The sequence below is a fragment of the Phocoena phocoena genome, chromosome 8 (assembly GCF_963924675.1).
Source record: "Phocoena phocoena chromosome 8, mPhoPho1.1, whole genome shotgun sequence".
In the NCBI taxonomy this organism is placed as follows: Eukaryota; Metazoa; Chordata; class Mammalia; order Artiodactyla; family Phocoenidae; genus Phocoena; species Phocoena phocoena.
This window is the reverse complement of record NC_089226.1, coordinates 1,350,961-1,376,150: the sequence shown is the minus strand read 5'-3', so window position 1 is coordinate 1,376,150 and position 25,190 is coordinate 1,350,961. Positions and strand designations below refer to the sequence as shown.

At 59.8% G+C, this 25,190-nt stretch overlaps 1 protein-coding gene across 1 annotated transcript in view; it reads right to left on the bottom strand.

Moving 5' to 3' along the window:
• Positions 1-485: 485 nt before the first annotated feature.
• IGSF9B (immunoglobulin superfamily member 9B) overlaps positions 486-25,190 on the bottom strand; it is a 41,575-nt gene continuing 16,870 nt past the window's right edge. Inside the window, exons 6-20 of the mRNA XM_065882730.1 lie at positions 24,582-24,723; positions 24,175-24,320; positions 21,967-22,109; positions 21,531-21,671; positions 21,330-21,446; positions 20,933-21,083; positions 20,035-20,146; positions 17,796-17,971; positions 16,200-16,426; positions 15,395-15,479; positions 13,459-13,620; positions 13,155-13,200; positions 10,943-12,592; positions 3,606-3,727; positions 486-694 (exon numbers count right to left, since the gene is read on the bottom strand). Coding sequence (XP_065738802.1) covers positions 486-694; positions 3,606-3,727; positions 10,943-12,592; positions 13,155-13,200; positions 13,459-13,620; positions 15,395-15,479; positions 16,200-16,426; positions 17,796-17,971; positions 20,035-20,146; positions 20,933-21,083; positions 21,330-21,446; positions 21,531-21,671; positions 21,967-22,109; positions 24,175-24,320; positions 24,582-24,723 — 3,629 coding nt within the window. The remainder of the gene's footprint in view (positions 695-3,605; positions 3,728-10,942; positions 12,593-13,154; positions 13,201-13,458; positions 13,621-15,394; positions 15,480-16,199; positions 16,427-17,795; positions 17,972-20,034; positions 20,147-20,932; positions 21,084-21,329; positions 21,447-21,530; positions 21,672-21,966; positions 22,110-24,174; positions 24,321-24,581; positions 24,724-25,190) is intronic.

Below are 25,190 nucleotides of genomic sequence, written 5' to 3'. Positions count from 1 at the left end.
TACGCAGTTGCATCTATATCTATATATATGTAGAGTCTGGAAGATGGCAGGAAGTCCAGCCCTCTTTCAGGACTTGAGAAACTGAACAGAAGCAGACAGCAGTGAGAGCCATTGCTTCCTCTTTTGCACTCCAGAGATATTTGAGGAGGTGGGAAAAATCCATCCAGTGAAGAGGGGAAGGCGGGGGAGGAGGCATAGCTCTTCCTGTCCCCAGTTCACTTCCCGAGCTCTACGCACAGCCACGGCGGCCAGTCTGCCCTCAGCCCTCTCTGCTGGACACGAGGCCAGCAGGCCAGGATGCAGAGGAGACACCCGCTCAGGCCAGAGGGAGAACAAGCAGAACCAGGGTCTGAGCAGCCCTGGAAACCAGCGACCAGGCCACCCCTCCACTGGCAGGAGAGGACGAAGCCCCGCACACCCGTCGCCCGTGCCCACCCTTGCCCCTCGGCCAGCATCCTTGCCCAGGGGACGCTTAAGCTGTGGCATCACAGCAGAGTGGCGTGGCCAGGATCGTCATGCTCCACGCTGCTGAGAATTGCCGTCTGGTCTTCCGGAAGCTGGCGGTGGCACAAGTCTGAGAGTCGGGCAAAGGGGTCGGGCCGAGAATGTCTCTTCTTCCTCCGGAGGCAGACAGCTTCGTCGGGCCACAGGACCTGAGAGTTTGGAAGGTTCTGAGCCTGGGAGGCAGAACCATCTGAGGAGGAGCAGGTGAACACACACAGGAAAAGAGAAGACAGTGGTGAAAGGGAGAAGGCAGCCTCACACACCCAGCCGTCCTCTGCAGGGCACGGTGCCCGGCCTCTAGGGTCACACGCCGGAATCACCCAAGTGCAGGATGGGCAGCAGAGGAACCACGAAGGGCCAGTGCCCGGGGCCACCCCAAGTGCTGTCCTAGAGCCAGGAGGCAGGACGGCTGTGGCTGTACTTCCTGCAGATTCACAGCTCTAGCCAAGCAACATCTCTTTTTCATCTTCTATTTAATATTGAATATACTCAGTACCTTTTATCTCATATTTCTTCTATGTATCGATATTAAAGAAATATTCATACGTCTCTTTTAGTGCCTCCTGGGTACCAGGCATCATTCTAGGTACTGGGGTTGGGACTCAGCACACTTTTCCCCGCCACCGCCTCCCCCAGGCAGTGATGGGCGTCACACAGATTTTATCCATACGCATTAGAGTCAGGTCTGGCCCACCCTGGACTGCCAGGGCCATCCCTCTGCCTTATGGTCCTTCTGGGGACACAGAGGTAAAGCCCTTGCATTCTAGAAGGTTATACTTCAATGTGGCAATGGGGAGGAAGAGACAAACTATAAAGACTTAAAAACTACAGACATAAAACAGTCAGATACTGCAAGTGCTACCAAGAAAGATAAAATAGGATCACTAGACGGCAAATGAACGAGGCACTGCTTCTACTCTGAAGGAGTAACACCGAGGCGAGTCTCGAATTATGAACCTTCCACAGACCTGGGGGAGAAGTGTTCCCACGGTGTGAAAGCCCCAGGCTGAGAGCAAGCGTGACCTGTTGACCGAAGGAAGGACGTCACGGTAACTCAGAGCGAGCAGAGTCGGTGAGGCAGGAAGGGCGGGCAGAAGTCTGTTCTGATTGCAGGGGGAAGGGAAGCTTCTGGAGGGTTTTAATCAGAAGTGTGTGTGTGCGTGTGCATGCGTGTGCACACTCCCGGGACTTTCTAAAAATCACTCTGGTCGCTGTGTGAATACACTGCAGGAGCCAGGACGGAGGCAGGAGGGCCAGAGAGGAGGCCGCTGCTCTGGGCAAGGTGAGAGATGGGAATGACTCGTAATTTAGCTTTAGCATTTGAGACAGAAAAAAGTGGTCAGATTCAGGATGTGTTTTAAAAGTTAAGTCAACAGATCTTACCAGATGGACTGGATGTAAGACGTGAAAGGAAGAGGGTCAAGGATGAAGTACCCTGAGCAACTGGGCAGGTAGGAGTGCCTTTTATGAAACTGGGAAAGAACCGAGAAGCACATCTGGATAATCAGTAACTCTATTTTGGACACGGAAAAGGCTTACAGGACATCCAGCTGCATGTGGAGCAGGCACCTGGAAATATGAGACTTGAGCTCATGGACAAGATCTGGGCTAAATACGGGGGGCATTTGCGAGTTGTGGACATATGACAGGAAACAGGACCGCTGCAACCAGAACAACAGAGAATATAGGCATCTCGTGGGACTTTTTTGAAAAAAATAATAATAAGAAGAATAGATAAATGATAGGTAGGTAGGTAGGTATGTAGATGGGTCTTAACCTGAAATGGGCTTAAATGGGTTGAAAATTCAGCTTTGGGCTCTAATTTCTCTCCCAAAACCTAAAAAAATTCATTTTCTTTCTCTCCACCTCAGTATTCCAACCTATAAACTAACAGGATAATAATACCACCTGAAGGCTAAGTGAGAACTAAGTGCTCACTGCCTCCCAGATTCAAGGGCCTCTGTGTATCACTCTTCCATAACCCAGCCTCTGCAGAAAGTTGCACTCTGGTAGATAAGAAAGACTGGCAAGGAAGCTGTGCAGTGGTCTTCCTGGACGGCCTGTCACAGCACTTCTAAAACCACTGGTAAAAAGAGAGCACGTGATAAATATTTTCTAAGTCTGAAAAACGGCTGAATTATTTTTGCACTATATTAGAAGCTACCTATCGCTGCTGGATAAACATCACACATTTCAGTAGTGGTGTCCTTTTCATGAAATATGGCAATTTCACTCTATCTCATGGAGAAAAGTCTGGCCAGCCCGCAGAGGCTGAGTCCATGCCACAGTGACCCCTTAACACTGAGTAGGACCCCAGAATTTCAGGTCCAACCAGAGGCCTGAAATGATAAAGAGGAAATATTTAAGGAGATAGGGATATGTCCAAGGCATATGACAGAATGAGAAAGAAAAGTACTATTTATGTTGTTAAAAAATATAGGGGACTTCCCTGGTGGCACAGTAGTTGAGAATCCGCCTGCCAATGCAGGGGACACGGGTTCGATCCCTGGTCCGGGAAGATCCCACATGCCGCGGAGCAACTAAGCCTGTTCACCACAACTACTGAGCCTGTGCTCTAGAGCCTGGGAGCCACAACTACTAAGCCTGTGCGCCACAACTACTGAAGCCCACACACCTAGAGCCTGTGCTCCACAACGAAAAGCCACCATGATGAGAAGCCCGCACACCGCAATGAAGAGTAGCCCCCGCTCGCCGCAACTAGAGAAAGCCTGCGCACAGCAACAAAGATCCAACGCAGCCAAAAAATAAATAAATAATACACTGAAACAATGCCATGTTTTCTAAAGGCGTATGCACAGAAGAGTTCTGAACACACATACCCCCAAGAAGGATGGTTCCCAGGTTGGATGAAACAGAACTGGGAGGAGGATCTGAGACTTTTAACCTTACTTTTCTCATTTTTTGATATGAAAATTCTATTTGTGTATTACTTGACAATTAGTATTAAAGAGAAGCAAAGAACGAGATAAGCTGGAGGAGTCGATTGTGCAGAGAACCCAGGGCTGGGATCCTGAGCCAGACAAGCCCATAGTGGCAGGTCAGGGTGGGGAGAGAGGGGCAGGGTGCTTCTCGACATTTACCGGATCGTTTCTTTGACTTCGAGGAGCCCTTGGATGACTTTTTGGGCTTCTTTATCCGTTGGTATTTCAGAGCCTCCAGCCTCTCAGGTACAGCAGCATTCCCAGGAGCAGGTGGATGTGTCCTGGAAGGGACAATTGGAGAGGCACAGGTCAGCTCCCAGACGAGAGAGCTTAGGAAGAGGAGCTGGAAGAAAGCCAAGTAGCTGACCCAGAGGAGACAGAGCACAGCTCTACGGAGTCCCAGGTGCCCATGACCAGCTCCTTGACACCTGCCTTCCTGCTGCTCCTGGAAGAGAGAACCCCAATGGAGAGCTCCAGCAGTGGGAGGCCTGCTGCAGGTGGACACCAATCTGTAGAGCCATCAGATGGCCTAGGAAAGGGAGAGACAGGCTTTAATGGCGAACCCATCACACGGCACTCAAGCTGGGGCAAGGAAGTCGGAGAAGGAAGCAGCTGGGATGTCTGAAGTTTGTGGATCATCACAGTCAAGACCTTGAAATGAAAAGTAAAGGGGCAGATTAAAGGACCGGAAGAACAACCCCACCCCACTGACTGTCCTCCTCCGGGAAAGACAGGGCCAGGCCAGATGGGAACCCAATGCCCAGTGAAATCATCTCCTCCATCGCCAAGATTCAGGCAGAACCCCGGCAGCCAACAGCAACTAACAGTTGTCGTCCACCAACATTTCAGCAGCAGACTGGGTTCAGGCTTCATCAGTCATGTGAGAGAACAGAAGAGGATGGAAGTGGATTGTGACGGTGAGAGTGTCCAAATCAGGCAGGCTTGCAAAGCCCTTGATATCCGCAGCAGGTATCCAGTGGATCCATATTTTAAGATTCGACAGAAAAACCAAGGTTATGGGAGAGGAGACCACCTACGTCAGCGTCTCTTTCTGCCCCAGTTGTCGAGTGGGTGTAGCCGTTTGCCTAACAGAGCAACTGCATGGTTAGGACAAAGGCAACAACTTAACTGGAGCCTGTGCTGCCCAGGTGACAAAGGGGCCCAAAGAGAGCTGAGAGGATGGACTGTCTGTGACAGTCTGCGCTTGCTGGAGAGAACTGTTCAAGGATCATAAAAGAAGAAAATCTAGAAGACATGGATCAATGCCATTTCTTCTCAAAGTAAGCCAAACTTGGACCCTGAGGAGCAAGGGGGGAAGAGGGAGACAGGTCGCTCTTTCTTTCCCTCCAGTGCTGGCATTAGCATGCCATCAGGGAAGCAGGGACACTCCAGGACCCTGGTGGATGGGGGCAAGTCACTCTCCCTCCATCCCCACACCTCCCTCTTCCACCTCCCTCACAATCAGTGGTGGGTAAATTCTGACAGGAAGGAGTAGACAGCCAAACCTGTGAGGGGAAAAAAAGTCCCCAGTGGTGAGCAAGCAATCCAAGGTTTAAAAAAAAGAAAGGGGTGGGAAGACTACAGCGCACCTCCCCAACATCAGATATCGCTGCAGGGATGAGAAAGAAAAACCCACAGACTAACTGTAGATAAGCCTCTGGTTCCTGGGGTTTCTTGCGCTAACTGACAGCGAAGCAACCTACATCTTCTTTGATGGATGCCATCATTCCAGCGTCCTTTAGTAGGTACAGCATGGAGAAGCTCCTCCCAAGTTCAGGTCAGAAACATTAATTTTCAACAGCCCCCTAAGAGCACAGAACTAAGAACCCAGCTACATGCACACACGGTCTCAGAGAGAAGGAGTCCAGCTCACCACTGGAGGTCGGGTCTTCACCCCGAAGACCTGCCTGCCAACTCCCCCTTCCTTCCTCTTTCACAAACCCCACAGCCTACCCATGGAGACCCTGCACAGCAGCAATAGGAAGGAAACTTGGGAGGCAGACAAAGGTTGGAGATGGCCAGGGCACGAGGGAGCATGACTTCCCAGAGCTGATGCAACGTCCTCACCCCCCGCTCATCCTGGACTAACTAAGGCTTCTTTCTTCGTGCTGCCTAAAAGGAAAAAGACATGAATCCACAGCTCAGTTCATCTGCCTCCTGGTCCTGGCCAGAGTCTTCCAAAAGGCCATACAGATGAATGGTGTACAGTCTGAGGAGGTGCATGGCAAGCAAGTGGACCCAGAGTCCAGTGAGCAAACAGCGCGATTCAGGGTGACCCTCTGAGCATGAGAGAAATGGGTACAGGGTGCCCCCGAAAACTCCTAGGGATGCTCCAAGCCAGCTGAAACTTCCAGGGACAACATTATTATTACAAGCAACCTATTACTACTATTACCACTTTTATCATACAGCATTTACTTACCACTTACCACGCCAGGCACTGATCTATGTTCCCTGCAATAACTTTCTTTAACCCTTACAACATCCCTAAGAGGCAAATACTGTATTGACCCCACTTTTCAGATGGAGAAACTGAAGTTAGTTTAGAGAGGTTAGGCAGTCTGTCTTATAATCCAGTTATCATGGGGTAAGAGCCAGGACTCTCAACATCAGATAAACTGCGTGTCCAACTTCTTCCTAAGGGAAACAGGTGCAGAAGCTACATGGAAGGAAAACACTGCTTTCGCATGCACCTGAGCAATCAGCCTGCCCTGCACGCGCTCGCTGCCACGGTCACTGACATCCTCTGCTTCGGTGGCAGAGCCAGAGAAGACAGACCAGGGAGGGCGAAAGCTGGCTGAAGTGATGCCCTGAGCAGCAACAATCCACTGAGTGGGGGAAGCCAATTTTCCCCTGTGAAGCAGCCAAGCTCCAGCTCTTCCAAGGCACCTGCTGTCCACCTGTTTTTGCGTTTGGCTTGGTGCTCAGGCTCAGATGCACGACAGGAGAAGGCTCCCCAAGGCACTGGAACACTCTCCCGGTACAGGAGGCAAAAGATAAAAGCAAGGGTCTGGGAGGACGGGAGGTACAGGGGAGGGGGCAAAATGGGTCTTTATATTCAGCTAATTATGTAGAAAAGTCACATGAAATGTGTCCCAGCAGACATCAAACCACCTCCCTTCTCTGGGAAGGGGGAAGGGGGGGCCACATCCCCTATCAACACCAAGCCCTCCAGGGGACTTTCAGGTAATGGACTTTTGATGCCGATGACGTTCAGACAGTAGGAGGCTGGGTGAAGCAGCTCCATCCCATCCCTGGAACAAGGGCAGCAGGTAGTCCAGGGCTGACCCATGGGGTGCCCTCCAGGGAGGTGAGGCCGGAGTTCTCTTTCCAGTCAGCCCCAGTTCTTCCAGAACACGCAAGAATTCAGCAAACTTGGACCCCATCCCCCAGAAAGTACGAGCATTACTGGAAGGTGAAGTCCTGAAATTAAAGCCCAGGGGCTTCTCCGGACCGTGTTCCCCATGAACCCCAGTTCTCTGTCCCACAGGTGTTTCTTTGTGGTTCACACCTACCAAAGACAGCCTGAAACTGACCTTAACACTCTCTTTTTCTCTCTCTCACCTGTTATAAAATCCATACAAAATCCAAATCACAACGAGATAGCCCCAGAGGCCTTAGTGCCTATCTCTCTGCTCACCCAGAGCAGGGGAAGAAAGACACAGCCAGGTTCAAAAAGGCAAACCACAGGGCAGGACAGTCGAAATCCTCTGGACTTTTCCTGCCCTCCTGCCCCAAGAGCTGGCCGTTACCCCGGCGGCTGCCGTGCCCGGTGACGGGCAGAGCAGTGATGGAGGAGCACTTCCTCTCTGTCCTGAGCGGACACTCTGCTGTCTGACTACAGGACTGGGGTGGAGACCGAGGACACCCCCTCACATCCACGGTGTAGCCAGGACATGGGTGAACCCACCCTCTGCCACAGCACAGCCAGCCAGGAGCCCGGAGATCAGTGCCCACCACTGCGCCCACAGACAGCCCCCCTCTGGTGGGCCAAGTGTGTGGCCTCCGAACTCGGCAGAGGCTTTTACCAACGGGACCTCCTTCCCACGATTCACCCAGTACAAGGGGCCCCAGCACGCTCCCAACCCACCTGCCTCGTGGAGGCCAAGGTCAGTATGAACAGGAAAGGGGATCAGAGGGGATGCAAGAACAGGGCTGCTACTGGTGTCAGACAGGGAACTGAGAGCCCCATCCACAAAGGGACAGGTCCGAGAAGGGAGCTGGGAGGAGGAGGAAAGGGGAGAGGAGGCGGGGCGGGGCGGGAGCAGAACAGGGGAGAGCGAAGGAAGTGGGAACAGAGCAAGGACACACGTGGACGAGACGAGTCACACCACCTCCAACGAGACCCAGCGGGGACACATGCAAAGGCAGTGTGAGAGTGGCACCCGAGAAGGAGCCTGGCTCCTGCAAGGGCCCAGCAGCCTCCACCCAGAGCTCTCGGCAGGCAGCACGGTGAGGGCCTGACTCCCCAAGTCTGGAGAGCTGGCCGGGCCAGGCGGAAACCACCCTGCGTCGCGCCCCTGGTTTCCTGGTTTACCACAGCAGTGAGAGGGCACCCAGCCCCCGGGTCTGGCAGGCGGGGACACCGGGGAGGGGGGTCACGAACCAGAACGGGGCCCGGACCCAGGCACTTTCCCGGAGTGGAGTGAGAGCTGGGCCTGGAGTCATCACTCCTCTGGGGGCAGCAGGGGGGTCACAACTGGGGGCAGGGAGGAGAGCAGGAAGGTGGAGGGTGGTCCCATCACTGTCACCCCGTTGGCCGCTCCTAACTACACTGTCCCTGGTCTCCCCGAGCTCATGGCTGCGGCGTGGCACCCGGCCAGCCTCACACAATCCCGCGACCTCTGGCTGCAGACACTCTCATGGCACGGCCGTCCTGTTTACGGGAGGCCATCCTTACGCCCAGAGGAGACCGATGGTCCTGAGTGAGGACCGTTAGCCCTCCTGCCGTCTCCAGGTGGGGAAGGGATGCAGAGACTTCAACCCGGGAAGCCAGAAGCGCCCAGAGGAGGCTCCCTCTCCCACCCGAGTGCCTGGTGCCTGCGTGTGCTTGTCGCCACAAGCACGGGCCTGGCGTCCACGGCAAAAGGAAGATCTTGTCAGCGGCCGTGAGACTGAGCAGGCCTCAGGGGACCACAAAAACCTCTCAGAGAGACTTGGCACCCCTCTGGTGTCAAGCTCCCGAGACCTCCACCTGGAAGGAGTCGCCCACATGGAGAGCAGAGCTGCCTTCTGCCCGGGGGCCTCTCCTCTCCTCCGGCGGAGCTCCTCCAAGACCCCTTCCCGGAGCGGTGGCCCCGGGACATCAGGAGTGGCTACTGCAGGGGCCTTGAGAGCAACGTGAGCCCGCGGGCGAGGTCCACGCCTCAGTCCTGTGACAGCCAACAGGCTGCAGAGCAGGCTCAGGAGTGGTGACCTGCCCCTGCCCTCAGAGGATGACAGGTGGCCTGGTCCTGAGAAGGACCTGGCTGGCGAGGAAGGGAGCAGGGCCGTAGCCCAGCTGCGTGCTCCTGGGAGGACCGAGCATCAGCAGGATCCCGAGAGGACAGTGAGGGAGCGGCCACCCCAGGGGGAGATCTGCACCAGGGGGGCTGAGGGAGGAAGGGGGGTCTCTACGCCTGCTACTGGGGAAACCGGGCAGAAAGGGGCCGGTGCTCCGAGACACCACGTGCCCAGCCAGGTTTCCAAGGTGCAGAGGTGCAAAGCGCTCGTAGGCATTCTAGGCCCCTGAGGGTGCATGCAGGGCCCCAAGGGCTTCTGTGGGAAGCTCTGGGCAGCAGGATGGCGAGGTGTCTGAGTGCAAAAACTGCAGGGAGGCTCTGGGAGGGGCTCAGAAGCTGCAGCGAGGCAGTGCGAGCGAGGCCCGGCAGCCGTGGAGCAGCAGGGCGTGGGGACCCAGAAGCCACGCGCCATCGGGGCGGAGGCTGCCGCCCCACAGAGGGGTGAGGGCTGTGGTCTGGATTCCCCTATGGAGGAAGCGCTGGCCCTGCGGAAGCCCGTCCGCTGGTCCGCCCCCTGCCCACCCACCCAGCCGGAGCTCCCTTACCTATTGAGCTGAAGAGAGGCTTGTCTCGACAACACTGCCCAGATAGCTGAGATCAATCAGAAACAAAGCGGTTATCAACATGGGTGCGGGGAACCACCCACGCACACCCAGAGGGAAGGGGAGGAGCACGGGGACCAGAGAACCGACAAGCGAGGCCAGAGAATGGGGTGAGCAGTAAGGAGAGAGACAGAGACCAAGACGGCACGATGGGACGAAGCAGATGAGGGCTGCACAAAGCACAGACGACAGGGCACAGCCCCCCGCATCTCCTGCACAGACAGCACGCAGCTCTCCTCCACCTCCCGAGCTGCTCCCCACCTGAGCCGGGGTGGGAGGTGAGGCTTGTGCTTCCAGGTACCAGGGTGGGGGGGAGGGAAGGGGGCAAGGGAAGGGCGCTGGGCTCCCTCCTCTCGACCTCCTCCCGTCTGCCTACCACCAGGCCAGCCTCCTCTGGACTCTGCTCCCCTGCACAGGCGGCCACATCAAGAAGAGACCAAAGGATGGAACCGGGGCGGGGGTCAGGAGGGATGGGGGACTACAGACGGTGCAGACTCTTCCCAGCAAGTCGGGCCAACCCAAAGAGGATGGAGAAGGAAGAGAGACGGACAGAAGGACGGACTTGGGGAGGAAGTAGTGGGAGGAGGAGGGAGGAGAGCAGAAGAAAGACCAGAGAGAAAGAACACGGGCAGGCGTCCAGGCTGACTGGTACCTGGCACACCAGCTGCTACAGTTTACAGTGGGCTCCCCCAGGCCGGCTGATCGCAGGGGCTTGTCTGTCTGTCTGTCTGTCTGCAGCTCCCTGCGAGGCACACAGGTTGGGGTGGGGCGTGTGGCTCGGGCACACGGTTCAGAGGCCTGAGGTTTTGCTCCCAGCCTCCAGGACGCAGCCTCCAGGGAGGCTGGGGGGCCAGGTGGGGGCAGGAGGCGGCACTCACTAGGCTGCTAAGGGCAGGAGGGTGGGGACGGGAGCCTGGTGGTCCAGGGAAGTCAGGCCCCAGGGTCCTGCTATCGAGGAGGAGAGGCCGAGGAAGAAAAGGAGGCTGGATACAAGGTCTCTGGGCCAACCCTGGAACCGCCCAAAGCCAGGCTCACGGGGACGTGTTGGGCTCTCCACTCCAGAAGGCCCCGGGGGACCACTCATGGGGACACACCACACATCCCCTGGCCACGTCCTCTCCCCCGGCCCCCGGATGGCCTCCTGAGAGCTCTGGGCTGGATGGGGAAGATCCCTCATGCCCCTGGCAGGGTACCTGGGCAGGTAAGCCACACCCCCCCCCCCCCACAGTGACCGCTCCCTGCCGCTGCCAAGACCAGCGCTCCTCTCCCGAAGGGATGCTGCAGCGTGTCCCGACAAGCCCTGTCAGTCGGTGGATGGAAGGGCGAGGGCAGGGGAGGAAAGGGGAGGAAGATGACCAGGCGGCGGTGGGCAGGAGAGACGGCTCACACTCACCCTGCGGTAGGTAACGGTGGCGGGGGCGGCTCCGGTCTGAGCAGCTCCTCCCCCACCCTCCGAGGGGAAGGCGTCTGTCCAAACACATCCAAGTGGTCCACAGGCCCCGCGGGGCCCGGCGGAGGGGAGGGGTAGCCCGTGGCCAGAGTGGTGAAGCCCACGGTGGGCCGGTAGCTGGGGCTGCCGCTGCGGCTGCTCTGGGACGGGGAGCCCGTGGACGGCGTGGACTTGCGCGAGAAGCTGACGGCAGCCGGCGGCTGCAGGGCGGTCTCGGACACCTCGGCGGGCTGCAGGAGGCCGGGGCGCGGCCGGGCCCGCGCGGCGAGCTCGGGGGAGCTGGTGCGCGAGCCGAGGGGGCTCTGGGTCAGAGGCGAGAGCCGGGAGGGCTGTAGCACCACTTGATGTAAACTGGGCTCGGCGCGCCTGGCCTGCCGGGGGCTGGGCCGGGGCCGGGGCTGAGGCTCATACCACGGGGTGTCCAGGCCCAGCGCGCTGGGGCCGCCGTGCGCCCCCGGCTCGGCCGGCTCGGGGTAAGGCAACACGGGTATGCCCATGCCTTGGCTGGTGTGTCTCAGCTGTCCCTGGCTCACCAGAGGTTGCACAGGCCTGTCCTGCCACTTGGCGGCGGGGGGCACTGGGGCAGGGCCTCTGCTCGGCGCCTTGCCGGCCCAGCCCTTGGGCGCCTCCAAAGACAGGATGCCCGGGTAGGCTGCGGGCACCGGCAGGGAGGCGGGCGGCAGTCCTCGGGGGAGGCCGGCCGCAGGCTGCAGACTCTCAGCCACATCACACGGGTGCAGCTGGTGGGGGAACACCACGGCCGGGGTCTCCAGTCCCCCAAAGGGGAACTCTGGCCGGCCCCAGGGCTCTGGGGAGCGCCCACCGGTGGGCGTCTGAGTCAAGGGCAGCGTGCTGTTGGAAGCGTTCTCTCCGTTCTCCTCGGGGATGGCGGGGTGGCCGAAAGGCCCCTCGGTGTGCAGAGGTGGCGAGGACATGACAGAGCTCAGGGGGCTGCCCACCTCCGGCATGTAGAAGGGCGGCGGCTCCACCTCCCCAGGGCTGCTGCTGCTGAGGTACCCGTAATACTGGCCGTGGTGGAAGGGCCGGGGAGCGGGCGGCCTGGCTTGGCCAGTGGCCTGGAGCCGGCCCTCCAGGCCGCCAGGGCCCTCCAGGCTGCGGGGCTGGAACCGAGGGCTGTATGCTGGTGGTGGCAGGTAGGACTCCTGGCTGGATGACAGAGGGGTCAGCTGGGACTTGAGGGCAGCCACAGACGCGGGCACCAGCGGGTCTTCATTCTCCTCATCCGACTGGCGGAACTCAGGGTACATATCAGTCTCCTCCGCAAAGGGGAAGCCCTCAATGCGCCGAGCCTTCGCAGAGGGCTCCACCTCGGAGGGGTCCATCACAAAGCGGCCGTCGGGGCCCCTGCTGATGAGCTCGATGGGCGTGGTGGCCTCCGCCTCGGCCTCCGCCTTGGCCACGCTGTACTTCTTGCTGCTGATGGCCCTCTTGGTCTTCTTGTACAAGGACAGCTCCTTCTCCCGCACGGGGCTCAGCATCCTCTTGGCCGCCGGCTGGGTCTGGTCGTCGGAGGACTCGGACGGGGCACGCAGTGTGCGGATGCTCTCGGGGCTGACCTTGCCGGAGGACAAGCTGGGGACAGGGAGAGAGCAGGAGGCGTGAGGAAGCTCAGAGGACACTACTGCTTTCCGTCCTCCCTGCAAAGTGCCACACGCGCCTAGGAGGACGCCAGTGAGGAGGAGGAATGCTGGCGGGTGGCGTGTGCCGGCGTGAAATACTCTGGCCGACTCTCAACTCTCAACTGTCCAGGCGTGCGCCGTCCACTTTCCAAATGGACACCTCGTTTCCGCGTTTATTCTGCCTGCTCCTATGTTTGCTACCTCTCTCCAGTCACACCTGCAACTTCACTCCCAGGTTGCTCAAGGAATGCAAGCTCATTTTAAGAGTAACTTAAGCAAGGCATATTAAGAAGATACATCTGTTAGGACGGAAAAAAAATCAAAGAAATGAACAGCTCATCTACCATTTTGGGTCATCTACACTACTGCTCCCCCTATTAGTACGGACAACTTAATATTACCGTGCAGATCAATTAAGGGAAAACAGCTTAGAAACACTGTCATGGGGCTGAGCGAGCCCTCCACCCTCCACCCCAGATGGCCGTACCCTGTCTCTCTGGGGCTAGACCACTTACGGAGACTCCAGGCTCTTCCTGCAGTGCGTGATGGAGAGTGGAGGGTCTGGAGGGAGAAAGAGGGGAGCCCGCTGAGGCCTGACGCCACACAGCCCTCCCCAGCTGTCAGGAGGGCCCAGACCAAAGCCCCGCAGGGAAGCAGCACCCTAGCACCTGGCACTTCTGGGTCCAGGATCACGTGCCCCCACCGGGTCTGCCTCCACCCTCGTTTCGGTCCCAGCCGACTCTCCCACCATCAGAGCAAGTCCCATCGGCAGCTCTGCCCACGAGGTCCCAGTTTCCCTGTTTTCAAGGCGACACCTACCTTTCTTGCGCTTGAGCTTCCGCTTGCGCTGCCTGTTGACAAAGCAGGCGGCCAGGGTGCTGAACAGGATGGCCGCAGCCAGGAAGCATATGGTGGCCACGATTCCAGCCAGTACCGGCCGAGCCAGGCCATCGTCGGTCAGGTCCGGCTGCGGGAAGATGTCTGGGGGGACAGGGGGAGAGCACGGGTTAGACCCTCCCTCCCCAGGGCCCCAGGTGGTCCCCCACCTGTGTAGGAGAGACATCACTAAGGCTCCGCCCTAAAAATGAAGAGGTGGCGTGGCGGGAAGACGGAGAAGAGGGCGTTTACAGAGCCGAGGAATCACTACCTCGCTTGTGGAGCGGAAACACCATCTGTTATCTCTTCCCTGTGGGACGCCAGCTCTGTGATGGTCTGCGCTGGCCCAGCGCCTTACCAGCCACCCTCACCTACCAGCACGCTCTACACAGAACCCGTGACTAGCTGACTGGACACTGCAGGGGCCTAAGCGCCACGCGGGCATCGTGACTCCCACCAGCCTCCCTCTAGGACCAGGGCCCAGAGGGTGAAACTCTGCAGCAGCAGCGGGGCTGTCGCTGCAGAACGCAGGTGCCCCTTTCTGACCATCACGGTGCAGGGGGTCAGCATGTCCTGGACACCACAGGCACGTGCTGGCACGGATAGGGGCATCAAACAACGTCCTTGTTCTACAGGCAGAAGTGAGCCTCACTTGGTGCCCAGGTTCGCAGAGCTCAGAGTGACAGCCAACACTGGACCAGTCCACTGCGTTACATGTCACCTGACAGTTGTGTTAATAAGTGCTGCTCTACAGGCTCGTCAAAGGGGAAGCCTATGTATCTTGATACATTTGGCCAGAATCCATTGCCATGTCGATGACAGCGAGGGATTAAAACAATCCAGATCATGCTGGCTGGTTGAGTAGAAAATGAGGGCTCAGCCTTTGGAAGTGGGAGGCTTCAAGACAGGGAACGCCAAGGGAGCTGCATTCTTGTTTACCACGGGAACCTCCCGACTGCCGGGAACGAGACATAAAGCCACCGAACGCAGAACAGTTCGTGAGAGGCACCCCCAAACCCTCAAGTCCTCTCTTCTAGCTTGGCTGCAGCTCTCTTCCCTGGAGGGAAGCCAAGACAGAAGTACGCTCGTCTCTGCTGCTACAGCAGGCACCTCCGTGTAGAGAAAAACAGCCCCACAGTGCCTAGTATACGCGACAGAAGTCACAGCCGCTCCCCCCCGGGCTTTCTCGCCCGCCCACCCCCTGCCCTCCCCGCTGCCCCCACATCTCTACCAGGCCCGAGCTCGAGCTTCTTGGCCCACTGCCTCCGAGGGTCTCTGCAAGCACTGCCCGAGGACGTGAGCCACTGCTGGATCACTAAGCAAAAACCTCTTTCCAGACCAAGCGAACCACTTCTGGGAGAGGGACCTGCTACATGTGAGGGAGTGTAGCTGGAGAAAGATGTATAGAAATGGGACCAGAGCCAAGAGAAAGAAAGATAAATGGAGAAAATGCTGGGGAGTTGTCTTTATTTAGCCTGAAAATATCTACGGAGAGGAAGGAATGGAGGAAAACAACACCAAACAGCAATTTTCCAAATGAAACACCCTAATTATGAAGCCGTCTTAACGAGAGGCGTCAGTAAGTACTGCTGACCTGTTTCTGTCTCTTTGCTCCAATTCGCCCCCCACCCCCAAGAGGATGACACCAGAGGAACAGAAATGTTATAGCAAAAGGGCTTAAGTCCTTTTCGACTATTCTAACAAGAACCTTAACTGGATTTCCCTCTGTGGTTACCTCATAGAAACGGTCATGAACGCAGCTCTTTAGACGGAGAAATCCTACCCACCTGGCAGGCTTCAGCTGGTGCTTTCGCTCTACTTCCAGCTCAACCTCTTCCCATAAGAGCTGTTCCACAGACGCCGCCCCTCCCCCAAGTACCTGTGCTGGAGACGCCGGCGATGTTGCTGGGTTCGCTGATCAGATCCTGCATGACAGCCAGGACCCGGAACTCGTACCACGTGTCCTACAGCCCCAGGGAGGACACCCCGTCGTCAGCCAAGCGACCTGGACCTGCGACAGCCGCCCATCCTCCCCCCACCCCAGCTCTGCGACTCGGGAGTATGTGCCGATTTCCATGGGATGAATACTCCCACCGTGGCCGATTTCAAGCTACCAACGTGAGGTCACTGAAAGCAGAGTTGGGCAGAGATGCCACGTGGGCTCTCAGGAGTGCAGGGAAGGGAGAGGGAACATAGGTGGGACGGTGGGCATCTGAGAAATAAGCTGCTGCCTCTCCAACTAGAGAGACCTCCCGGTTTAAGGGGAGTCAGCTGGAGAAAAGTACCGTCTTCTCCTCCAGGGGCTCGGAATTGTTAAAGAAGGGACCCTACTCTGGGCAAGTGGAAGACAACCCTTCTGGGAAGCCTCTGCCCACGTCAGACCCCCGCAGGGAGCTGGGCCCCCAGCCCACCCTGGCTTGTGTCGGCACCTGGAGACCCCTCAAGCGAGAACAGCACTCCCGGCGGCCACAGGGCAGGCCCTGAACCTGCCAACCTCAGCTGCAGTGATCTGAGGATCCCAAACCTGGCAGGAGACCCGCGAGCACAGGAGTGCAGCTGTGGGATGGTACGCAGCGGCCCACACACGCCTGAGCTGGGTCACTCAAAGCTTCCAGTGATTCTAGGAAGAGTCACGTCACTTCCGGAATTGAGGAAAGCAGCAGGGAAAACGCTAGGCACCTCACCTGGGACAGGTCCCTGGCAAAGAAGTCCCCGTCAGTGCCAGGTATGGCGTCATCCAGCGTCTCCCAGCGCTCTCCGACGCGGAACTCCAGGACGTAGCGGTCGATGGGGAAGCTGTGGTTGGCAGGTGGGAGCCAGGACAGGAGCACACCCTGCTGGGTCCGGTTGGCTGTGAGGCACCTCGGTGGGGTAACCAGCACCAGGGGTTCTGGAGTTGTGACAGGGAATGCTGCGGGGGAGGGAGAGGTGATGGCGGGGGTGCCGAGGCCGCTGCAACCCCTCTACCCACACGTCCCTGTGGGGGCAGTGACCCCAGGGCGATGAGGGCCACATCCCCAGGGTGCAGGCATCAATTCAGGACACGTGTCCCATGAAGAGCCCTCGTGACCCAAGGGGAGGGGGCAGGGTGGGTGGGCCCGAGCCTCCTGACTCCATTTCCAGAGCACTTCTGACAACACACACAAGGGCATCAGGTCCCGTGAAAGGAAAAGAGTCAGGACTTCAGGGAAGAAGGAAATGTAATTATCTTTTGAATAAGACAGTATCTTTGAAAAGATACTATAGGGACTTTATAGGGACTTCCCTGGCGGTCCAGTGGTTAAGACTTCGCTTTCCAATGCAGGGGGTGTGGGTTCGATCCCTGGTCAGGAAGCTAAGATCCCACATACCTCAGGGCCAAAAAACCAAAACATAAAAAACAGAAGCGGGCTTCCCCGGTGGCGCAGTGGTTGGGAGTCCGCCTGCCGATGCAGGGGACGCGGAATCGTGCCCCGGTCCGGGAAGATCCCACATGCCGCGGAGCGGCTGGGCCCGTGAGCCATGGCCGCTGAGCCTGCGCTCCGCGACGGGAGAGGCCACAGCAGTGAGAGGCCCGCGTACCGCAAAAAAAAACCCAGAAGTGTAACAAATTCAACAAAGACTTTAAAAATGGTCCACATCAAATATATCTTAAAAAAGAAAAAAAGATACTACAAAACGTATCTTTCATTCTCTTCCAAGGAAGAAGAAACATCTTCCCTCAGCACTGCTCACTCCATCCATTCCCCTCTGGCCCAGGTGGAAAAACAGGCCCCAGGGCACAGGGCTTCGGGGCGGGGTGAGCCTCGGCAAGAAAGAATGTGGGAGAAGGCTGGCGTGGGGCCGCCTGGTCACAGCCGACCTCTCGGGCCGCAGACAGGGGCCAAATGCAACAGCAGGCGGGCGGGGTGAGCCGCTGGGTCAGGGAGGAAGAGGCGGCCCTACGCCTGCCACCAGACGAGGCCGGGGGCCAGAGGAAGGGAGCAGCGGGAGTGCAAAAGGAGGAGGAAGGACCCCCACCACCCCGGGAGGCCACAGAAAGATGCAAACACGGGGCCAGCAAGGAACGATGGAACTGAAGCTCTTCCATCCATCTGAGGACACGTCAGGGCAGCCCACAGTGCTCAGACGGGGCACGAGGCACCCTGGCCCGGACAGACCCCGCGGGACGGTAGGATAGACCCTTACTGGGAGGTCAGTGTTGGTTGTATAAGGCACTTAGCAAGGCGCCCGCATACAATGGGCAGGAAATATCTGCTCTCCATCCCAGCCCCTCCAGGAGCATCCCGGCCCGGCCTCACCTAAAGTGTTCACAGTGACCACCTCACTGAAGGCGCTGGTGCCCAGCTTGTTCTGGGCCAGGACACTGAACTGGTATGCTGTCTCGGGCTCCAGGGCATCCACCAGCAGCCAGCTGGGTCCCGGAGGCACAGGCAGGGACAGCCAGTCGTGGGGCCCAAACCGTGCCCGCTTCATCCTGCCCGAGAGAGAGAGGATCGGGGACAAGGGCGCGGGGTGGGTTACACTGGAGACTCGAGAGGGCACACAGGTGCTGGAGTTGGGGGCGCTGCCCCAGCCTCCCCAGCTTAGAGGTCAGGAGCAGGTCACAACCCCCCAGCTGTGGCTGTGCCGTTCCTCATGAAGCCAGGTCCCCAGCCACTACTGGCGCCTATTCTCTGAAAAGGGACCCTTGGCGTTACTGATGCTCGAGATACTGGTCAAATTACCAATTGCATTCTGGGAGAATCTCACCCTGGTCAGAGCCCTAAGAGTGGCACAGCCCTGGGAGTGAGGACGCTGGGAACAAGGCAGGTACCAAAGTGGGAAAGTGGGGATGAGCAGGACCAGGGGGAGGCCGGGTGCCCTTGGCCACCCGGCCTCCCAGGGACAGCCAAAGTGGGACCTGCGTGACCCCGAGGGCTCAGTCTGTCCAAGTGGGCTCGAGTCACTGAGGAGGAGCTGGGCGCAGGACAGAAATAATCAGTGCTTCCCCACAATGGGGACCAGGACCCACCCCTACGGCTTCTGGGTTAGAGGTCACCAAGGAAGGCCGCGCTGTGGCTACAGAACACTGGAACCAGGGGTGAGGGTCGACCCTTGCTCTGCAGCCCACTTGACTCCCTGCAAGCCATGAAGCCGGCGCCCAGGCGCAGCGCCCGGCGCCACCACGGGGAGGACACATCGTCCCGTGGGATTGGCCGTGCAGTCCCTCAGCAGCCTGAGGACCCCCGTGGAGGCCAGGCCCCTGCAGGTTAAGGGCTCACGGCTCACAGCTCAAGCCTCTGCCCGGGAATCGGAGCGGAGGCAGCCGAAAGCACAGCAGAGAGAAACCAGCGCTGGAAGGAGGCCTCCCCAGCCCCGTGATCGCCCTTCCCCCGCCGGCACCACAGCAGGCAGCAGAGTGACAAGGCGAAGCAGAGCCGCAGGCAGCGAGGGAACCGGTCCATGCCCAGACCTTCAGCTCGGGCCTCCCCAAAGGCGGCCACACGCCCTGCCCTGGCCACGCAGCCGCCTGGCAGCGTCCCGCCTGCCCTGGGGAACAGGTGGGGATGGGAGGGGGCTCCGCTTCAACTCCGAGCCCCCCAAGCTCACCACCTAGGTCCAGGGGGCATCCAGAGCTCAGAACACCTAGGTAATCAGAGGCTGGGAAGCAGGCCAGGTCCCTCGGACTCCCTGCTGCTGAGGAGTATACAGAGGGCTCTCCCTGAATCTCCAGGCGCCCCCGACTGTGCTTCCTCCTCCCCCGACCCAACCTGGTGAGCCTGGCTGGGGCTACACACCCAGATAAGACAGGTCTGGAAAGGAGGAGGTGAGGGCTCACCCTCCCGACGCGAGGATGTCACCCATGATGCAGGTGGCCAGTGCCTGGCTCAGGAGAGGGACGTGGGGAGAGAAAATCCTGAGGGCAGGGGCGGACCTCGGCCGAGGCCTCTCTTCCCAGCTTTTCTACACCTCCTGTCCTCAGCCTGCTTCATGCGTTATTAAGATGTCTGTCTGCCCCGAGGTTTGGGAAAGATCTCAAATCTCTGCACTTCGCTAAATGAATGTATAACCAGGTACAAAGACGACAGACACACGGTCCTAGAGAGAAAATGCACGTGTGCAGAAAAGGCCAGGAAGGTAAGCGCCACTTCACGCTGGGTTTCTGGAACCACTGGTGCAGGGTCAGAATAAAAGATCTATGCTCGTGGCTGGCTGTCTTACGGTGCCCTTGAACATCAGGACTCTCTTCCAGGCTCCAGAGAACAGAGCAGGCTGGAGGAGCGAGCCAAGGACAGGGAGGGGCCGCGAGATCAGCTGGGGACACGCAGCACGGGGTGACGGACCATCCAGGCCCCAGCCCCGCCGTCATCCCAGACACCCCACCCCCCTGGAGCCTGGTCACCGGGCGACACACCCCACCATCCGGAGGGAGGCAGGGCAGGTGGAGAGCCACACCCTTCTCAGAACCTGCCCCCTGACCCCAGGGACTGATGAGGGGTGGGGGTGGGGGGTAAGCAGAGAGCAAGGCGTGCGGGGGTGACTCACAGAGGTCCGTACCAAACAGAGAATGTCTGCTCAAATCCTCCATCGTAGCCTGGCTCCCAGGACACATTGGCAGTTGTCATGGAGACCTGGACCCGGACACTGCCCGGGGCATGGGGGCTGGTGCCTGCAGGCCAAGCGGACACCTCAGGCGGGAGGAACTGAGCCCGCGGAGCCGGGCTGGCTGTGACCTCGTGCACCTGGCAAAAGCGGTGCCCCGGGGGAGACGTGGGGACAAGGATGCTCCGAGGAGCTGCGCCCAGCCCTGCTGGGTCATGGGGCTGGAGGAGGAAAACCGTCCCGCGGGCAGGCTCGTCCTTCCAGCAGGAGATGCGTGAGCATCAGGAGTAAGGGCTGGAGGGAAACCAGCCCCTGGTCGTCAGCCCCGACCAGGCCCGCGCTCGTCTGGAGAGCGTCAAGTGCAGCCGACGGCCACAGGCGAAGCCCAGAGGCCCCCCGTCGCACGCAGCTCTCTGGCCTGAGACCCAAATGCCAACGTGAGAGCCGCCCACCAGCCCGGCATGGCAGTCAACACCTCCGGCAGGGGCTCGGGCCCTGGGCCTACCACTCAGTGCGTCCCCCCCAGACCAGCCTCGGTCTCAACGAGCGAGTGTGGGGGGAACACCAGTTCCCACCTCACACACGTGTGTGACGAGGCGCCACTAGGTGCTGAGCTTAAAGCTGGTGGTAAATGCTCAAAAAGCACTGGCTGTTGTCACGACTGTGGCTGTCTGTCCCCAGAGGGGCAGGGAAAACGTGCAGGCCGAGGCCCCGGGGACGAGGTCTCAGGCAGAGGAAGCAGGCACACGTGCCCAGAGCCCCAGGTCAGGGGACACCTGTGCCAGGCCCAGCCCGGACCTGGGGGCAGACAGCCCCGCACCCAGAGCCCGGCCCGCCTTCCCACGCCCCATACCGACGACAGTCAGGTGGGTGCTGGCAGTGATGCTGGTGACCACATTGGTGGCGCTGCACTCCCACTGCCCGTGGTCCTCCTTACTCAGGGCGCGGAACTGCAGGCTCCCGCCGGGCAGGGCACTGTGCTTGCTTCTGCTGGGCTTCCCTACCTTGGCCAAACACGGGGGCGGGGAGGAGGGCGGGTGGAGGGGCAGGGAAGAAGAGAAGCCACCAACACTCAGGGGTCCAGGAAGGACAGGGGCGGCACCGGGCCCCAGCCCGCAGCCCTCCCTGCCCGCCGCCCTCTCCCACGCCAGGAGTCACCGTCGCTACTCAGCCCCCGCCCCGTTGGAACAGCGCCGTTCCCAGGCCGTGCCCCTACCGCCCTCCCCGGGAGCCCCGGAGCCCAGAGGTACCTTCCTCCACGTGATGACAGGGAAAGGGTCCCCGGCGGCAGCGCAGGGGATGAGCAGCTCCCGGCCGGCCTCTTGCCTATACTCCCAGCCTGGTAGCACCGTAAAGTACGGGGGGTCCTAGGAGAGCACGGCGAGGCCGTGACGTGGGGCATTTCAGGCGCCCACCGCCCGCATGAAGGCGGCCCGCAGCCCCGGCCTCACCTTCAGGACGAGCCTCGCGGGGGAGGACTGGCCCATGGTCCCCAGGGTGTTGTAAGGCACACAGGTGTAAGTGCCAAGAGCCTCCTCTGTGGCCTCCTCGATTCGGATGGAGCCGTCCTCCATCAGGGTCCAGCCCAGGTTCTGCTGGGGCACAGACAGCGCAGGGGAGCTGGGGTCAGGAGCCGGTGCTCGGCCCAGGCCCCTCAGCTGGACCTGAGCTGCTCCTCCGTGTGCAGGCTGGAGGTGGGGGGGGCGGGGGGGGGCGTCTCGCGATGCGAGAACGGCCAGGCCCTGCTGGACTCGGCCCACGGGACACAGCTCTTTGCTCTCCCCAAATCCTGGGGGGAGGGGAGGGGCCCTGGCAGGAACCAGATCCCCAGAGGTAGCACCTCAGGGCCGGGGGGCCTCCCGCGACCGGCACACGGCCCTCCGGCACCTTCTCAACCTGCAGGGGGCGGCCGTCCTTGTTCCACTTGACCACGGTGGCCGGTGGCTCTGCGTCCACAGGGCAGCGGATGTAGCCATGAATTCCCACAGGCACATAGATCACGGGGGGCATGTTGAGGACGCGGGCTGGGTCTGCAGTGCCGCGGGTGTGGGGAGGGAAGCAGAGGTGAGAAGGCAGGTGGGGGGGGAGCCACCCCGCAGCCCAGGGCCCCCCACTCGGCACAGTGCCAGGTGTCGGCCCAGCGGGGGCCACGAGATGGCAAAGCCCACTCCCCGGGCTGACCGCCCAGAGGCCACAGCAACCGTCCTGTCTGTGCAGCCCTGCATCCTTAAGAACACCCGTCTGAATGCACGGAGGCACCGCTGCTCCTGCCGGCCTGCAGCTCCCTCCACACACCTCTGCCCGGAGACGCAACAGCCGCCGGGACGCATAAGATAGCAGCATCCCTCCTGAGTGTCTGCGGGACCCCAAGCCCTTCCTCGCCCCACATCCTCTGCAGACGGCGACCAGGGGCGGAACCACAAGGCTGCTTTTCTGCCCTGCCTCGGTTTCCCATCTGTGCAGGTGGGGTGCAGAGTCAGCCACGGAGCCGCTGGAAGTTTCTCGGGACAGCAGGAGCAGCAGCTCTGTGACGTGGGTGAGCCGCCCCCCCTGAGGCTCCCGGGCTCCCACGAGGGCCATGGAGGAGAAGGACCCAGAACTGCCCGGGAGGCGGTGAGGATGAATGGGCAGCTCTGTTAGCGTCTGGAGCCCTTCAGAGAAGAGCATTGCATAAATACCAGGCCGAAGTATATATTTAGACATGGCTTCCTACTTTTGTATGGTAGATTTTTTTTTTTTCTCCTCCAAGGTTTTCAAAGGGTTTATGAATGGGAAATACTCTGAACACTGCTTTTTAGCAGAAATAAAGATCCTTGTCTCACCCACCTGAAAATCTCACCCAACAAGTTCTCTTTGAAGGCAGGAAAGAGGTAAAAAACGACCAGTGGGAGTGGGTGATGGTGCCAGAGGGAGACAGGGAAACGCTTCCCTCAGCAGACACGGCCACAGCCTGGAGGATGGGAGCCTTGGTCCTGGTGGATCATCGTCCTTTGGAGACCACCCCTGCCGGCCCTCTCCCTCCGCCACTGCCCCCTCCATGCCCGGGTGACACAGGCAGAGAGGTTCTGCTCCGCAAGGAGCCTGCCCCGCCCTTGGCACCTTCACAGCCTGGGCACACGGTAAGTAACCTGTCAGAGCTTTTTCTCTCCTGGGTGGGACAGGCCTGGGATTCTGAGTCACACAGCTTTCCTTAGGCCTCACAGCTCTTAAGAACTCGGGACACATAAGACAGCAGCTGAAAGTCGTCCTCGGCTGTGCACAGCGGAGAGGAGGCCTCTGCCCACACCAGCAGCATCACCACGTGAGGGCGTGAGGTCGGGACTCGGGGGGCCACTGCCAGGCCCATGCTCAGCCCGCCTCCCGGGGTCACCAGCTGTTCTAATGTCCTCCGCTCAGATGCCACCTCTGGGCCACGCCTCTCCAGATGGTCATACTCTCGCCCGCCCCTCCGTGCTGTGGGAGGGAGTGGTTCTTGCACACGAGCCCTTGTGTGACGGATAGCCTGTCACCTACCACGTCAAGAGGGGCCTTTATTGTCAAAGTGACGGAGCCATCCTCCAATCAGGAGGAAGAGATTAGCCCTCGGCACTCATCCTCTCCCCCACTCGAGACCAGCAAGTGGAATGACCTGCACAAGAGCCCTCGGTCGTTCCGGCCCAAGAGCGGCCCCTCCCCCTGGGTCTCGGGCAGCCCTGGAAGGCGCGGCAGGGAAGCCAGCAGGGGAGCAGAGAGCGGCGGGAGAGCTGCCCCACTGGCTCTGAGCCACGTGGCCCTCAGATACTAAGAAAAAAACACCTCGTTCAAGGTGCAGACAGAGGAGCTGGCCAGCGCCGGCACGAGGACGGCGTCCAGAAGGCCTGCCTGTCCCCGAGCCCAGCCGGGGCGAGGCTGACGGAATGGACTAGTGGACACGGGCGGCCGTGCGGCCCGGAGAAGAGCCCGGCGGGGGCTCGATTCACCTCCACTGGCCAGCCCGGGTCAGGCCTCCTCCCGCGCTGTCCCGTCCCCGCCTTGGCCCCTCCTCCGCCCACATTGCCTCCACGCAGCCCTCCAGCCCCCCATGTGGCCAGCGTGGCCTGAGCCTGCCCCACTCACACTGCACGGTCAGGTACGCCGAGGCCGAGGGCGAGCGTCCCAGGCTGTTGCTGGGGACGCAGGTATACTTCCCCGCGTCCTCAGGCTTCACCCGGAAGATAATCAGGGTCCCGTCGATCAGGATCCGCACCCTCAGCTTCAGATCACTGCAGGGACACAGAACACAGGACACAATGGCGGGGGGCAGGCGTCTTCCATTCAACACTGGGACGACATGCCAGCGAGTGCTCCGCACGGCTGAGGAGGGGGACAGGCGCCGTCTGCACACACACCGGCCTCAGCATGAGGGACACGTGGACCGGATGCCCCCAACCCCTGCCAGCTCCCAGAGCCCAAGGGCAGCCCCTGCTCAGAAGCTTTACCCCGAGGGGGCCTGGCTGGGCCCCAAGGGAAGGGCAGGCACTCACTTCTGGAAGTAGACATTCTCGTCCTGCCAGTACCAGGTGTAGGTAAGGTTGCCGGGATAGGCCTCTGCCCGGCAGGTGAGCAGAGCATCCTGGGATATGTTGACAGTGATGTTCTCAGGAGGGGAGACGATGAAGGGAGGTCCTGGGGGGACAGGAACAAGCATGACCTCTCCTGGCGGGGGGGTTGGGGGGGGACCACAGCGCTGGGCTCCCAGGAGGCTCCGACCCTCAGGAAGGGGCACCCCAAGCCCTGGGAGGGACAGTGGGGAAGGCACTGGTCCAGGAGCTGGCAGCGCAGACAAGCAGTTGTCATGGAGACACATCCAGCTGCTGCCTGTGCTCAGGTTCTTCCTCTCCCTTCAAGTCCCAGGGATGCAAGGGGCCCGGAGGTGTGGCCTCGTGCTCCCAGCCTGCTGTAGACGCCCGCCCCACGCACAGCCCCGCTGTAAACCTGGCTTCCGAACAGCCAGTTAACCCCTACACAGGCACGCACACACGCGCGCCCGCACACGTGCACACACTCTCTCTCACACACACACACACACACACACACACACACACACACACACACACATGCACACGGCCCTCCCTGCCCCTCCTTCTCTGCAG